A 17,922-nucleotide genomic window follows, 5' to 3' on the forward strand; every position below is an offset into this window, starting at 1 on the left:
GAAACTATACTTCGCCTCCTTCTGTTTTTTGCTTGACCCTCTTTCTTCTTCTCCTCATAGTGTTTCAATTGCTTCTTCATGTCCTTTTGAAGGCCTTTGCTAACCTTCTTAAATGACAACTATCCCCAAGGATACTTGAAAAATTAATCAATATCCTCAACCATCCTCAGGGAATCTCCCCATATCGTTGTTGTCTTCTCTGGGGCATTCAGCACCCCCTCTATCAAATAGCACAAACTCAGCTTAAATGCATCTTCTAGGTTTGTGGAGGCCTTCAATGCATCTTCCAACTGACCAAAACTAACCTTCGAATCACCATTAAAATATTCCTAGATGATCCGATCACTTGAAAGATGATCTTTCAATTCATCTGGGGACGGTGATTTCCCAAAATTTAGCCCGGTACCTAGGGCAAACTCTGGAATACCAAATCTACACAAAATGTTGCCCAGGTAGAACTGACCCTCTTCAGGCTTCTTACTTTCTACCTTACGCAACATTAGCTGATGCAGCAGAACCCCATAAAAACTAAATGGTTTTGCCTTAAAGAACTGTCCCAACGGGCATGCCTGTGCCCTTTCAATAAGACCATGCCTCTTAAACTGCTCTATAAGGGTATCCAAGTAGGCACTACCCCTACAAGTGACACGGCCAGGAAAGTGTTTCTCCAACGGCACAATAAGTTCAGGCATCTGGAAAAAAAAAACAAAAAAAATGTTAAAAAAAATGCTAAAAATGTAAAACAATCTGGTAAGGCAGTTACTATCAAGGCAGAAACAATCGCGTTCTATTGAGTCTTATCGATGCCTATCGAGGTGGGTTCCAAAATCACAAAGAATAATATCATCGGGATACTATCGAGTCCTAGCAAAAAAACCAAAGTCTAGTCATATCGAGGCCTATCGATTCCTATCGAGGTGGGTCCTAAAAAAAATCCCAAAGCCGTGTATCATCGAGTCTTATCGAGGCCTATCGATTCCTATCGAGGTGGGTCATAAAAATCCCAAAGTCGTGTATCATCGAGTCCTATTGATTCCTATCGAGGTAGAATCTAAAAATTCCCAAAGCCGTGTATCATCGAGTCCTATCGATTCCTATCGAGGTGGGTCCTAAAAATTTCCAAAGCCTTGTATCATCGAGTCCTATCGATTCCTATCGAGGCATAGTCTAATCCATTCCTCATCCTATACTATCGAGTCCTATCGATTTCTATCGAGTTTCATGAAAATATCGAAAAAAAACCCAGATTTCTTCATTGCCAGCCCCGATCTATCCTATGAACAAAAATCAACAAAAAAAAACCAGGGACATACACATATTGCAGATTAAAAACGAAATCCCTCACCTTCGCTTTCTTTGAGGTTGTTTCCTAAAAATTTGGTCGGCTTGCTCGACGTTTTCTCCTTCCCCTTCTCCGATCGTCACCCTTTGGGAGCCCTTGTTCGTGGTTGTGGAAGACAATGAAGGTTAGGTTCTACGGATTCAATCGAGGCCTATCGATTTCAAAGTTTGCTTGGTTCGAGTATTTTGGGAGAGAATACAGAGAGTTTGAGAAAATTATGCCAGGGGTATTTTGGATAGTAATGACATTAGTAGCACCAAAACGAGAGGCTTATAGGGATAGGGTATTTTTCAAACGGAGTGTCACTTATTGCATTAAAACTCAAATTTCCCTTTGTTTATACAAAATTGTGTTCTTGCTGGAGTCTATACACATTCTTTTATCTATTGCTACTAGATAAAAAAAAAAATATATTATATTTATACAAATTAATAATTTAGAAAACTTATTCTACTTCTTTTGATTTATTTTTCTCATGTGTGTTGTTATAATACATTGTGATTTTATTTGTAACAGAATTTTTTGCGTTTAACCGAATATTTAATGTGAGAAGTTAACTTAAAGAGAATATATTGTTTTGTATAATTTTCTTTTAAAAGTGGCAACTTTTCACAAAATAATCAAATTAAAAAATCAAAATAAAACTAAAATTAAATGTAATGTTTCTTTTAAACAGTGCAAAATACACGAAGTAGTGTAACTATATTGCAACCTAAAAGCAACACAACCACTCAAAAAATACAAATAATAAGAGGTCATCATAATATTTACGCTTCTGGTGTTAATTTCAGTTGCAGAAAAGGTAAAAAATTACACAGCATATTATTTAAAAAACAATTTCATATTTTAACAATTCTTCTTTATCACTTCAGAGAAATTAATCTTCTTCTCAACTATAAATCTCATGTGTGTTGATTCAATAAAACTTTGAATTCTTCTAAAAAATTTCAAAACAAACAATCAAAAGGTTAGTTGAGAGAACTTCTCCATGGCTATAACATTTTAATACTTGTTTAGTAGATTAGCGAAAGTTAATATATTATTTCTGCATAATTGATAAACATTCTAAAAAAGACAAAACAAAAACAAACCAAATTCATAAACAATTTCAAATAAAAATATGCCCGATCAGAAACCCATATCTACCACAAAACATATATATTAACTGTAGGAGCAGTACCAAACCATTGCTACAGTACAGCCATAATCCCCAACAGCCAAACAGAGATAGCGACAAAAACAAAAAATGCAACAGAACATAAGCGACCTTTGATATCACCAACATCACCATTTGCAAGTCATATAGAAAGAGCATAATAAAACCACAAACCAAAACAACTAATAAAACAACAATGAAACCCGAAGGGCCACAATATCAGATTCATCAACAATTAACACTCCGACTAGTGACAAATAAAAAAAAAAACTCAGGTCTAATTCGTACTGTATTTGATAAAACCGCCACCACCTTTTGAATTTCTCAAAACATAGACAACGATAAAGAGAACGAGTTACCCAAAATCCCAATGATAGAAACATTAGTTTAAAAACAACATAAGAGACCAAAAAAATTAGAAAGAGGGAAAAACAATGATTAAGTTCTGAACAGCCATTAGAGATGTTTGAGAAATAAAAAATTACAATTAAGTTTGCAAAAACCATATGAATCCTATACTCACTGTTGTGGTGATAAATGGCCATTAGGAAAGAAAAACATACCGCTCTAATAAATGGAAGATGACGTCTCCTCAAAGCCCTAACTAAACAATCTCCACGACCCTCAAATGCCTCTAATAACCAGCGCCATTACCAGGATATCTCTGAGTGGTCAGAGAATGTTTAGAGATGACTATGTTTTCTATGCACACAAACCTTAGGTTATTGAGTGAGATATGTAGCCGGAAAAAGAAAGGGAGAAATGGCTGTTAAAGAAATAGGACGTTGTTGACTAAGTAAGAATGGGGCAAGAAAAATAAGTTAGATCATTAAAACCTTCTATAAATAATTGCAGTTTTGTTAGGAAAATTTGATGTTATATGCAGTGAAATTTTTTAATATGCAGTCATCCAAAATATATGACAAATGACAATTTCAAGTTTTTAGACAAAAATACTCTTAACATTCAAACACTCATTTTTTTTCTCAATCCAAACTCTATCTCTCTAATAGATAACACATATGTACCTTTTCTTTCTTCAATCTTTTCTTTTATGAAATGACAATCCACCTCCACGTGCTTGTATCTATCATGTTGGATCGGATTATGTGCTGATTGTTGATTTGTTATCACTATATAGTTTCAAAGGACTTGCCCTTTGAAGTTGTAGTTCTTCAAGAACACATTTAATCCAAATCAATTCACATACTTCTTGAGCAAGAGCTCTAAGATTAGCTTCTGTAGTATTTCTTGCAACAACGGGTTGTTTTTTGCTCATCCTATAACCAAGTTCCCCCATACCTTGGTACAATATCTAGATGTTGATTTTCTGTCCTCAATTGATCCTGCCCAATCTACAACTGTGAACGTTTTACACCCTTTTCTTCATTATTTATTAATAATAGACTCTTTCTTGGCGTCTTCTTCAAATATTGCAATATCATGTAGATTGTCCAAATTTTCTTCTAAAGACTTGTGCATATACTGACTAGCCAAGCTTACTACAAAAGCAATAGCAGGCCATGTGTGGGATAAGTATATCAACTTTCCTACTAAATGTTGATACATCTCCACCCTACTCTATCTCGACCCAAGCTATTCCATTCATTTTGACTGAGTAGAGGTGCAAGATTTTGGGTGTCTCTTTTTGCTCTTTTGTTGTAATTTTTGATTGGTTAAGGAGTGATTTTGTGAAGATTTGTTGGGTTCTTGTTTACATATTGGATGCTATTTGTGGTGAAAATTTTTTGGTTGTCGAGATGCATTTTTGGCTGAAAATTTTGAATTGATTTGGGCATTCAAGTATATACAGGGAGTTTAATGTGTTATTGTTCTATGTTACTTATGGAACCATCTCTAGTTTGTGATATGGGAGTTGATAATTGTTATTTTCATAGTTGTTCTTGGGGTTGAAATATTTTGGGAATTGATTTTCAAGATTGAGTTTTATTAAAAAAACCTTTCGGTTTTAACCCTCATTTTGGTAACACACTAGTACTCATATCTTAGATGGGACAAAATTTGAGTACTACTATCTATTCACTTGATTGACTTGTTATTACCTATTGAACCTAATACTAGTTTGGTTACTAGTATTAAGATAGGTTACCATCAACCGTGAATCTCTTTAGGGAGTCTAAGTCCCACCCCTTGAGATATAGAAATGATTCCATTTGAATCATTTCTTTTCTCATGTATGCATACTTAGACACTCTCATTATTTTATTCAAACTTTGTTGCTAGCCATAGTTTGATTAAAATAGTGATTTTGACCATAGTTAACACCTCTACTATTTTTTAGTTTAATATCCAAGATAAACATTTGAATATGAATTCTAGAAACCTCTTTGTTTCTAAAATTCTCCTTTATGTTTTAAATTGATTCCTTCTTGAATCAAAATATTACAAACAGTAACTTTAGACACCAAGCATGTCTAGATTTATCCATTCTATACACATATAGCCAATGTGATTTAGAATGTGGAATTCCGAATCACATATTTGATAGGATGACCAAATTAATCAGTTGATTAACAACAAAATAAATTGATTAACTTTGGAGCATCACCCCCACATTTCTTACATAGTGATAATAAAATATCACTTTAAAATAGAAATCTCTTTATTTCTAATAAGTCATTTATCCTCCAAGATAAATCTGGACCTATGATTCTCAAAGTTCATCATGAGTCCTTAAGCTTCATGATAAACACTCAATAGATCAAAATAAAAAACCTCAATGTTTATCTTGACTCATTTACTTGCTAAAGCAAGGCACACTTATTTGAAAGTAACTTTTACATGGTTGCTTTCTTTTATATATTTCACAAAATAAAATGTGAACACAAATGTAATGTGAAAATTTATCAAACAAATAATCAAAAATTTCATTTTTAGTTGTCTAAATAATCTATAAATTACTTAAACAGCTTTTGTGTATTTCTTAAGAGTCTCTTTGAGATTCTTTTGAAAACATCAATTTGACATCCATTGATTTTCTCATCAAAATCAAAATGAAAATTTCAATTTTTTTTTTTAAACACTTTAATTTCTTATGTTTTGTTTAAAATTATCTCCGTACTAAGATTAATTTAAACATATCACCATCTTTAACCAAAATGAATAAAGTTCTCTTTTATTCACCATTGGTGTAAAGATTCAAAATTGCTTCTCTAATTTTGTAATGTCTCCTCATTGAGATATTCAATGTTTAAGAATTATTGTCACTAAATAATTCTCAAATATTTTCTCTTTTGACCATTCTTTAGACTATAAGTCTATTGAGTCAATATGTCACTCCACAATTTTTGAATCCACTTTGATCCATTTTTCTTGTAATGGCAAGACACAACTATTAAAAGATGTAACCCCTTAGGTTCATCTTTTCTTATCTCATAAAGTGAGATGGTAAACACTTAAATGGGAAATTTTATTTCTCAAATAATTCTCTTTATTTACCAAATAAATGGTAACTCATCACATTTCAATAATATATGATAAACATATTTACATTATTATCACCTTAATAATCATATTATATGGCACACCACAATAATCATGATAATTCTCATCAATATAGGATAAAACATATTAACATCTCACAAATGTTTACAAGATTATGATTTCACATAGTTGTCAACATACATGACTAATATCATACTAATATGGCTCTTTATTAATATGAAAACATGAATTACAAATATCATACACACATGATTTCACATTTCTATTGATTCACAAAATCAATATATTTATACATGTCATATAAAACTCATAGTTGTCATTCTAATAATTTCCCATTAACACAAAATAAGTACTATGACATGCTAGCATACTACCCAATAATCTACTAGATTATTTACATGTTAATCACATATAAAAAAAACTCAAGATATTATATTATCTTCCAATCTAACCACTAAAAAGCAAAGGAGATTAGAAAACAATGAATCTCATTTATAAAGTTTTCTTCTTCTCATATCTATCACTATATGAAAACTACTAGATCTTCTAATAAAATCAAAGAAGAACATTACCTTATCTTACCATCTTTTCAAGGTTGAATCCTCACAAGATCTCTATGGCTTCTTCTTCCATTGAAAAGGAATATAAGCTTTTGATTGTTAGAGAATATATATTATTGCTCAATGGAATTATGGAAAAACCAAATACAACTCTATGCAAAAATACAATGGACAAGATAATATTGATTAAATAAATATTACAACTCAATTGCTCAAAATACAAGTAAATAGAAAGATGTAGAAGAAGAAGATTACAAACTCAATGCTATAATAATACAAGTAAATAAGAAGAACAAAAGAATGAAAACACAAACAAACTCTCACACTCAACCAAAGTGTAGAGTAGTGGGGATCGCCAACTTGAACAAGGTTCAAGACCTTTGTCCAAAAGCTTATTTCCCCCTATTCTCTAAGCACTAAGGGATCTCTCAAGGAAATAGCTCTCTGGAATTATCAAGCCTCAAGGTGTATTTTTCAGCCAAGTGCTTTGTGGATGAAAAATGGTGTATCATACAAGTGAGCATTAGGCTCCTATTTATAGAGTTTGAGATACCCCTTTGAATTTCAAATTCCACCAACCCCCATGGCTGTTACCAATGTTTAATTGGATGTTTATGGAATTAAAATGGAGATTTGGGAGTTATTTGGGATGTTAGAACCGTTCAATTTGGAAAAAACTAAAAATTCACATAGACTGTCAGCCTCACTGGCCGCGGCCACTAGCTTCTGTCCCCCAGGCCGCGGCCACTGAAAGTCAGTGGCCGCGGCCACAGGCCATTTTCAACACAAAAAAGTCATTTTTCCAAAACGTCCCAAATCCTTTCCCACATGATTTTGTAACCTCCGAACACCTATTGGGAGTTAAAAACCTGTCTCCAATAGTCATATATCATCATCACTTTGTGAAATCCAATCTCAAATGTGTAACATATAATATACACATTATTGGGTAATATTTGGGAGTTACAAATTTGTAACTCCAAAATATGTCACATTTGGGCACACACATGTGTCTAATTTTTGTGACTCTCAATAATATGTTACAAGGTGTGACAAATCACATTTTGTCACATTATTTAATCTAATATTATATTATATGAAATAATATAGCATTCCCCCACTAGATTAAATAATCACTTTTTGTAACACTTATTTAATCAATCAAACATTATATTAAAATATGATAGTAATAAGTATGGCAGCTATGGCAACGATGAAATGAGTGTTATGATGAGCCTAGCTGCGATGATAGCTAGCCGGAGGAGAACCCATGGGATTCTATATGATATGTGTAACAAGCCCTGCAGGCATTGGCCGAATCAAACAGTGTGCACAAGTGATATTGGACCCATAAAAATGTGAAAGTAAAAGAAAGAGCATAAAAGTAAAATTTGAAAGTATATGAGCAATAAATAAAATGCATAAGTATATAAATCAGCATATTAGTATACGTGCACTTCAAACTCACGACATTCATGTGTATGTGTATGCATGAGATTTACTTACTGAGCGTTAGCTCATTATGTTATATTCCAACATTTTTCCAGGTGTGGCTTTAGCTGTTGAGCAACTTGTGGAGCAAGGACTCAGTAGCAATGCAATAGTGGTTTAGAGTTTTCATATGGCTACATTAAATTTGAAGTATTCATAAGTGTAATAATTTCTATTAATAAGTTTATATAAAAGTTTAAAATTTTTCTGTATTTCTTCGTATCATTTTATTTAATTCATTTGGTCAAGTGCCTAACATACTCATAAACCCTAGAATTATGAGTATGTAGCGAACGTACCCTACCTTAGGGTCGTCACAACAAGGGTAAGAGAAACTGAATGAATGACTTTATTATTCCGCTGCGTATAATGCAAGTATTCTTATCATTATTTATCTTTGAATTCAATTTTATAAACATGTTCTAGTTTGTCTCATATTAATTTGTTTAATATTAGATCTACATAAAAATAAATAAAGATCTTGTATAAGTTTTTCCTAACAGAATGGTCGTACGATCAGGGTCATTGTCACGCATCGATCGAGTGACCGCCATGACTATTACTTGGTTGAAATTTATACCAGAATTTAAGTCTAATCTGCTCTCAATGAAAGTACCAATTTGTTGACGCGATTTTTCGTCAACAGTGGATTAAGAAATCTGAACACAGCGAGATTAGGCTTTAGTGTAAACCGTAATTGAATAAAATAGAAAAAGAACTCACACAACTTTTACGTGGTTCAATGGTTAAAATCCATCTACGTCCACGAGTCACTCTTATTAATTTGTTTGTTCTCACAATGTACTTGTTTATCACAATTGCACCATAGTTTTGGTATACAGAATGTCAATCCTTTTTTTTGTCATTTGTTCCTCTATTTATAGGGAATTATGCCTAGACAGTTTTGGGTAACCGTACATAATTATGGTAACATACATTTTTGGGTGACATCCCATTTACATATTCATATTAAATGCCTAGCGATTCTATGCCCTTAATATCGGGTAATAAATACATAATACTATCTAAGCAGTAATGAGCACACAAGGATTCTTTGAATGTCTTGGAATCCTTTACTGTGCTTTACAATCACGCGCACTTGAGCTGAACGATATCCTCGAGCTAGACACCGTCCTTGAGCTAGATGTCATTTGGGAAGCACAGACTGCTCAGTACCAATTCTGATATTTCCAAGTGAATGTCTGGGCGACCTGGTCACTAGATACTGTTTAAGGGGGATCTGGATATGCTCTGACTATGGTGACCCGCTGAAGATACCCGAGCTAACCATTACCAAAGTGACCATGGTAAACATCTTCATGGATTCTATTCATCTGCTTGACTGCCAGTGGTACCCCGTGCTGAGTATTTCAGCTCGTATTTTAGGGTACAACAAAAGACATTTGACTTTATGCACCAATGTAAATGTTTCTAATGAGAGTAATTATTTAATCAAGTGGAGGAATATTATATTTTAATATAATGTTTGATTGATTAAATAAGTGTTACAAAAAGTGATTATTTAATCTAGTGGGGGAATGTTATAGTATTTCATATAATGTAATATTAGATTAAATAATGTGAAAAAATGTGGTTTGTCACACCTTGTAGTATATTATTGAGAGTTATAAAATTGGACACATGTGTGTGCCCAAATGTAACATATTTTGGAGTTACAAAATATGTTACAAATTTGTAACTCTCAAATATCACCTAATAATGTGTAGATTTTATGTTACACATTTTTTATTTGAATTGATCACAGTCGTGATATGGTTGTTGGAGTGATTTTAACCCCCGTAATGTATTTGGAGGTTACAAAGTCATGTGGTAAGAGTATAGAGTTGTTTGGAAAAATGTTGAAAATTGTCCTATGGCATCGGCCAGAGACGCTAGTGGTCGTGACCTGGTGGATAGAAAGCCACAACCGCGGCCAGGAATGTTGGTGGCCCCGACCAGAGACATGTGCAACCAATTTTAGACAATTTTTTTCCATCTTGAACGGTTCTAACACCTCATGTAACTCCCAAAACTCTTTTTTTAATTCCATAAACATCCAATAAGATTATTCACAAAGGTCATTCTTTGAGCACTCATATGACAGTGAAGTGGGATCTTGACTACTATAATATATAGGTACATTCAAGCTAATGAAGGCAATGTACACAACAAGACTAAAACTACTATTGATAACCACCCCACCTGGAGTGAACCTATGCACGACCTACTGAAACTTAATGAGGATACTGCTTTGCGCAAGGAAGATGAAAAGGTGGGGATGGGAATGGTTTTGAGAAACCATGGCATCGACTACTTGGTCTTTCACAGCGACTTACAAAGCTGGTGTTGCTGAAGTAATAGCCATTTGTAATAGTCTTAAGCTTAGTTTCAGGCTGGGTTAGAGCATCTCCACTGCTGGCTACAATGCTAATTTTGGGGAAAATGCAAAATATAATATTTTATTTAATTAATATAACCTTAACTAAAAATAAGAAACGAAAAACAAAGCAACGTTGCCAACAAGGGCAACGACATTGCCAAAGATAAGGTTGAATATATGTTATTTTGTTGACTTTGGGACCTACATTAATATAAGCAACACTTTTGACACCGTCTTGATGCTCTTATATACGTACCGTCTTGATGCTCTTATATACGTCTTGAGTCTGATTGTCTCTCAGTTATAAAAGTCATTGGGAACAAGTGCATTCAATCTTCTTATTTAGGCTCTATTGTTAGATAAGTCATTTCTTTATATAATAATTTTTCCAATATCTCCTTCTTATATTGTCCTAGGATTGCTAATAGTATTTTTCATTAGCAAAGCTAGTTTTATCGAAGGATGATCATCACATATGGTGGCTTGGTCACCCATCTTGTATTGACTCTCTTATTTGAGCTGATGCTCATTATCAATGATATCATTGTCACTCTTTTTCTCCTTGAGCTTTTTCCTTTTACTCTTGTGTGTTTTAATGAGGCCATTTCTTCTAAAAAAAATACGCAAGCATATCTCATTAATTATACAACATTATTTTTATAGTATTTGAGAATGATTCTATTAAGAGTAAACAAATTTACTCGTACATAAAATATATTTTTTTAAATTGTTATTATAAAAAATCTAATTGGGTTAGCTACTAATTAATGGAAAATTACAATGGATCATATATTTTTTTTAGAGATATTAATTTGACACATTTGCAAATTAATGCTGTACTTTTTCGCAGCACACCAATTTTTTCAATTGAACATACTTAATTTGACATGTTATTTAACTTTTTAAAAATCACATAAAAACGGATATCACTTTCAATTATATTAAATTTACCAATTCAATCCTAATTATTAATTACCTATGATACTTTTTTATCTTAAAGTTAATTGCGTATATTGCTCTATTACAATACATTTTGTTATATTCATTAATATTATCATTAATTCATTCAATTGACAAGTGATACTGTTGTCATTTATTATATAATTGTTTCTCTATCACAGAGTATGAATTGGTTAAAAAAAAAGTGTATATATAAAAAGTTTTTTTTTTTGGTCGGGAAAAAGTATATTTATTATATTCAGTATTAAAACGAATTGACGATCTCATTATCTGCATTATTGAGTGTTGACTATATATCAGCACCGTAATATATTCTATTGTGTTTGTGATCAAATTTAAATCTTATTACAAACCCAACGATTCCATTTGGGCGTTGAAGAAATATTGTTGCATATTTAAATCCCGTTGACTCGTCTTAGACGGCATTTTGAATGTGTGTACCGTACGTTTTTATATTTATATATATATATATATTGAGCAATAGCATTTTTGAAATATGTATATGAATATGGTATATAATCCATCATCGTAATCATCTCCCATTTAACTTGCCTGCTTTTACCATTTCAAAACGTTTGGGGTTATCCCCTTCACGCACTTGATTGCCGTCTCATGACAAAGCCTTCCATATATATTATGCCAAAACAATATTAATGTACACAAAAAAAAAACGACCAAATCCTTGTCTAAAAGTTAAATATATTAGGACATACTATTATTATTATAAAATCCAAAGTATCTTTTTAAAATAAAATAAAAAATACAAAGTGATATACATATATAGTATCACACATGGTCAAATACTCAAATCTCACTTATACTATCCTAGCCACTAAAAAATACTCAAATCATATTCTTCTATGGATAGACTTGAACCAGCAACCGGCAATCAATATGAGAAATCCTTTGTTCAACCATCCATGGAAAAGTTCGGCGGATTCGATTTCAACGACGTTAGCCATAAGGAGGTAATGATCAAGTACTTACATATTAAGTATATTCATAACATATATATATATATATAATTTACTCTAATGTTTAAGAAATGAAGACATTTTTTATATGTATTAGGATGAGGAGAGCTTATCGAACGGCTTGGTGAGCAATGGATGCGTGGATTTCCGAGGGAGAATTGCGGCAAAGAAAACGACTGGAGGATGGAAAGCCGCTCCATTTATTATAGGTTTTATTTTCTAGAACCCTAATTAACCTCAGATCATGGATTTTATGAAGAAGTAGAAAAAAATGAATTCCCCGAGAGCTTTTAGAAAAAAGATGACATATATGTATGTTATGTTTGGACATTATTTGCAGTAAATGAGGTGGCAGAGAGGTTAGCTTTTTTCTCGATTGCGGTGAACATGGTGGCTTACTTTGTTTTCGAAATGAAAAAATCACTTCCGGACTCTGCTACCATTGTCACTGATTGGATCGGAGCTGCTTATGTTCTCACAATCTTTGGAGCTTTTATAGCCGACGCTTTCTTGGGCCGCTTCAAAACCATCATGGTCTTCTCTTGCATTTACGCCCTGGTATATACGTACAAGTAGTACACATAATTAATTCTCTAAAATATATTTATCAACTCAAACAAAAACAGTTTGGTCATACATATTTTCATTTGTTTTGATATATAAATTCAATCGAAGGGAATGGTGTTGTTGACGCTATCAGCATCAGTGGATAGTCTACGTCCGCCACCATGCACGGCGCGGCCATGCACCAAGGCAACGTCGAGCCAGAATAACTTCTTGTATGCCGCGCTAGCACTGATAGCCCTTGGAACTGGGGGAATCAAGCCCTGTGTCTCGACGTTTGGGGCTGACCAATTTGACGAGGCTGATAGCGAAGAAGTCCAGAAGAAATACGCCTTCTTCAATTGGTTCTTCTTCTCAATCAACATGGGAGCACTCTTGGCCATTACAGTTCTGGTTTACATTCAAGACAGGTTCGGCTGGGTTTGGGGGTTTGGAATTCCAACTGGGTTCGTTTTCTGCTCCATTGTCATCATGGCTATTGGGCTTCAATATTATCGATATCAAAAGCCCATGGGAAGCCCTTTCACTCGGTTTCTCCAGGTCCTTGTGGCCGCTTTGAGGAACCATTATAGAGGAGTAGAGGTGGGCCGTAGAGCTGAGCTGTATGAGGTTGAGACCAAGGAGTCTGATATCATTGGTGCCCGAAAACTAAGTCATACCACACAGTACAGGTTAGTAAATCTAGCTTCCTATTTGGGCCGTTTTCAGAGCTTAATTTTCATGGTCACCATGTTTATTTATTTATTTTATAAAAAATCATTATACAATGACTATATTTTTGTAATAAAAAAACTTGAAAAAATAAGAATTAATAATTTTTTGAAAAAATCTCTAAAAAAGATAACAAGCTTTCTAATACAATTTTTTGTATCTTATATGAAAATCATATATAATTATTTAATAAAGGTTTGTAAAAATGAAATAAATAACCAAAGATAAATTTAATGATAGTTATTTATAAAAAAAATCAATAGTTAAAAAAAATTGAATAATTTACTTTTGATCATTTTTTAATATAATTTATGAATTTACATTGACAAATGAGATAAAGTAATTGATATTTATAATTTATTTGATAAGTCAGATTATCTCATAAAACTCAAGTTATTTATTAAAGAGTAATGTATTGGTAACTAAGTACACTTCATTCACCAACAAAATATCACATTTTAGTTCAACATTCCTCTGTTTTCTCTGTCTTATTTTCTTTGGCAGAAAAAAATATATAAATATATATATGTATATATTATAATATTTATAGACAAGATGTAACATGACGCGGAGAAAAAGTAAATAATAAAAAAAAATGTAACATGACATACTTTAAAAAGCTGCTCACAAAAATATCTATGTTCATTGTTAATTATTAACATACTACTTTTGTGAAGCACACCTTATAATAGTGAAATCCCATCATACCAAAAGAAAAATAAAAATTTTAACTTTGGAAAAGCTATTGCGTGTCCTGTCAAAACTCTTATAATAGTACGTAACCAGCCGGTTATGTCGCACAAATTTGGCCAAGGTAAAATAAAAATACTGTTCCATTCTAGAATAATTTCTTTTTGTGATTATCTAAAAAATAATAATAATACAAGCTTTATTTTTAAAAAAAAAAATCAGTGAGAATAGACATAGTATCTTTTAAAATACTTTATTTTATTACCTTTTTTAATCTCATTATCAGATATATGAATATCATTAACATAAAAGTTATGTATTTATTTTCTTTTCTTTTTAATTTTTATTTATAAACCTTAATAAATAAATTATTTTATTTGGTCTCTGGTGCCTTAGAAGTTTATTACATAACCGTAGCCTAATCCTTTGTTTGGTAAGGGGGGTTTATTGGTTATAATAAGGATGGATTCAACACTACTTAGGTTTTATTTGTTGGGAGGAAAGAGTCAAATAGTTGAAAAATGTGTGGATTGTCAATTTACTTGAGCCACCAAAAATTATCATTCATTAATAGCACGAGGGATTGAAAAAGAGAAGTATAAATTTGGTATATATTTTTCATTTTTCCCTTAAAAGTAAATGATAAATATAAAAGTAATATGGATAATATTATAAATATATTATTCATTATTTATTAATTTTTAATACTCTTTTTCTTCCTTCCCACTTACCAAATAAGTTTTAAATAGACACCTAATTCATCTTCTTATTTCATCTTTCCTCTCATCGTATACAATCTATCTTTACCCCATTCCATCATTCTCACAAAGTGTAAGCCTTCCCCGAAAAATATATATCTTATAAATTTATGTATTAATAGAGAAAATAGCTTAGAGCACCTTCAATAGAGGAGGTAAAATGTCTTACTCTTTATAATATAGAAAAAAAAATAGTTAAATAGTCTTTTAATGGGTGATGTAAACTTTTTTTTTTTTTTACCTAAATGAATAGTATTTCTCTATATGTAGTGAAATACTATTCATCAAGCTAAAAATATTTTATTATTTTTTTTATAAATTTTTGTATATATATGAGTGTGATACTATTATATTTAATTATTTTATTTCTTAAAATGAATAAAATATTTTTAAAAAATATAATATTTAAATGATGTAGAGAAAAAATAGAGAAGCTGATGTATGGTATAATGTAAAAGTTTTTCGTAAATTATAAAAAATTACGTTTTGGTGATGTATTTTGTAATACACGTTCTCTATAATATTTAGCTAAAACTCACAAAAACATCTTCTATCAACTCCCTTATTCATATATTTATAATAGCTATGCACAAATTTCAATTAATCATTATCTACATTTACATATCATTTATATAATATTTTAATATTATGATTTTTCTTTATAAACTTTCCCTCTCCTATTTATTATATATTTATTATTTCTTTTTTCTTTTTCAATTATTTTATTTTATTTTAATTAATAAAATATGTTTAAAGATATAATATTTAAATGATGTAGAGAACTATATAGAGAAGCTAATGTATGATATAATCTAAAACTTAGAGGTAAAGTAAAAAGAGTGTTTTGGAGAGGTATTTTAAGGGATGAAGTAGAACACTCATTGAAAATGCTCTTATTTTAATATTTATAAAAGTGTTGCACTCTTTTATTACTTGGTGACTCAGTTGATTTTGTTATTTGATAAATATTATATAATATCCGGTTTGAATTTAAAAAATGATGTTAAAAATTAAATATATATATCTACCTGAAAATTACTAAAATACTTAATTTTACAAAGCATTGTTTGGATCTCAAATTTGACTAAGAAAAAATTTTGTGAGAGAAAATAACAAGAAAGAATTGGTGGAATTTTTTTTTTAATCTTTTGTAGAGACTTTTTTAAGTATTTTTTTTTCTTGTATTTGTAATCATTTTAATAATATTATACTACGTTAAAATTATATTTTATCTAAAAAAAAATAGATTTCTCAATATTTTTTTTGTTTGAATCCAAACAAGAAAAAATAAGATGCTTAATTTTATTTTTCCAACTAAAATTTAAGATCCAAACATAGGCGGGCTAACAACTCTTTTTTTGAGTTAAGATATATTTGTTTATTTTGTTTTCTTTTTTTCATTTTTTCTTGGGTTGGTATTCAATCAAAACTATGAAATTTATATTTTCTTTTGAATATAATACTAATGAGAGCGATTTACATTAACCATATAATAATTAATTTAAAAGAACTTGTTTATCAATTTTCCGTGATTAATCTCTATTTGATTAATGTATCTGCAACGACGGCGTTTTAGGTTTCTGGACAAGGCAGCCGTGGTCACTGAGCCAGATAGTGACCTGAAAAATCGATGGAGGATTGTGACAGTGACACAAGTTGAAGAAATGAAATGCTTCGTGAGAATACTTCCCATATGGTTAGCGACGATAGCACTTTCAATCTCATTCGCTCAATTCTCAACCTTCTTTATCAGCCAAGCGACGATCATGGACCGCAAGCTTGGTCCCAACTTCAAGATTCCTGCGGGCTCGGTCCCAGTGTTCAGTGCGATCAACGCCCTCATTCTCGTTCCAATATACGAGAAATTTATAATCCCAGTTCTTCGAAACCGAACCGGTCATCGTCGCGGCATCACATCTCTTCAGCGAATGGGAGTAGGCCTATCATTCTCAATCGTAGCAATGGCCTCCGCAGCAGTCATCGAACATAAGCGCCGCACCGAAACGAATACTGTTTTTAGTGTCTTTTGGTTATTTCCTCAGTTCTTTTTGATGGGAACTGCCGAGGTTTTCACCTACGTAGGGCAACTTGAGTTTTTCTACGACGAAGCAACTGATGGCACGAGGAGCATTAGTAGTGCAATTTTCTTGAGTGAGATTGGGTTAGGGAGTTGGCTTAGTACGGCCTTAGTTAAGATCATTAACCGAGCCACGGGTGGGGAAGAAAAGGGTTGGCTTAGAAATAATCTTAATAATAGTAAGCTTGACTATTTTTATTGGGTTTTGACTGCTATTAATGTAGTTAATTTCTTTGTGTATGTTTTCGTGGCTCGACATTACAAAGGGAGGGATGGTTCAAGTGGGTTGAATAGTGTGAGAAACGAGGATTTAGTTGAGAGTAGTAGTGAGGCTATTGGTAAGGTTGGAGACTTGACTATGATTGAATTTGGAGAAAGTGGTAAAAAATAGTAGTCTTTCATTTTTGGGACGTGAAAATCTCATCATTTTATTGTATTGCAATATTTGAACTAGATCTCTTTTTATTATTTAATTTCTTTGTTAGATGTGCGATTGCAATTTGGAGGTATAAAAGACTTCTTTTCTGATCGATATTTTGAATCAATTTGAAAAGTTTAACATTTGGTTTATTTTAATTGTTCCGTGGAGCATAGTTGTCTGCTGCTACTTTGGACTTGGAAGCAAAACCGGGGGCCAAATTAATTTACAATTTGAGCTAAATAAAGAGGAATTTTTTTTAAAGAGAGCATTTATGTAATCATGTTACCTGAATAATCAAATCTCTGTAATGATTTCGTCTTAGGGTATGATGATTATTGATGACTCTGCTTTGGATACTCAATTCGCAAGATCT

General features: G+C 31.9%; 1 protein-coding gene across 1 annotated transcript; it reads left to right on the forward strand.

The window, feature by feature from the left end:
* Positions 1-12,700: 12,700 nt before the first annotated feature.
* Positions 12,701-17,570, forward strand: LOC133805112 (protein NRT1/ PTR FAMILY 8.2-like). The gene is made up of 3 exons (XM_062243217.1): positions 12,701-12,886; positions 13,004-13,563; positions 16,628-17,570. Exons 1-3 carry the CDS (start codon positions 12,716-12,718, stop codon positions 17,517-17,519), a joined length of 1,623 nt encoding a protein of 540 aa, XP_062099201.1. The 5' UTR covers positions 12,701-12,715; the 3' UTR covers positions 17,520-17,570.
* Positions 17,571-17,922: the final 352 nt, after the last annotated feature.

This window comes from Humulus lupulus, chromosome X (genome assembly GCF_963169125.1).
Source record: "Humulus lupulus chromosome X, drHumLupu1.1, whole genome shotgun sequence".
Lineage (NCBI taxonomy): Eukaryota > Viridiplantae > Streptophyta > Magnoliopsida > Rosales > Cannabaceae > Humulus > Humulus lupulus.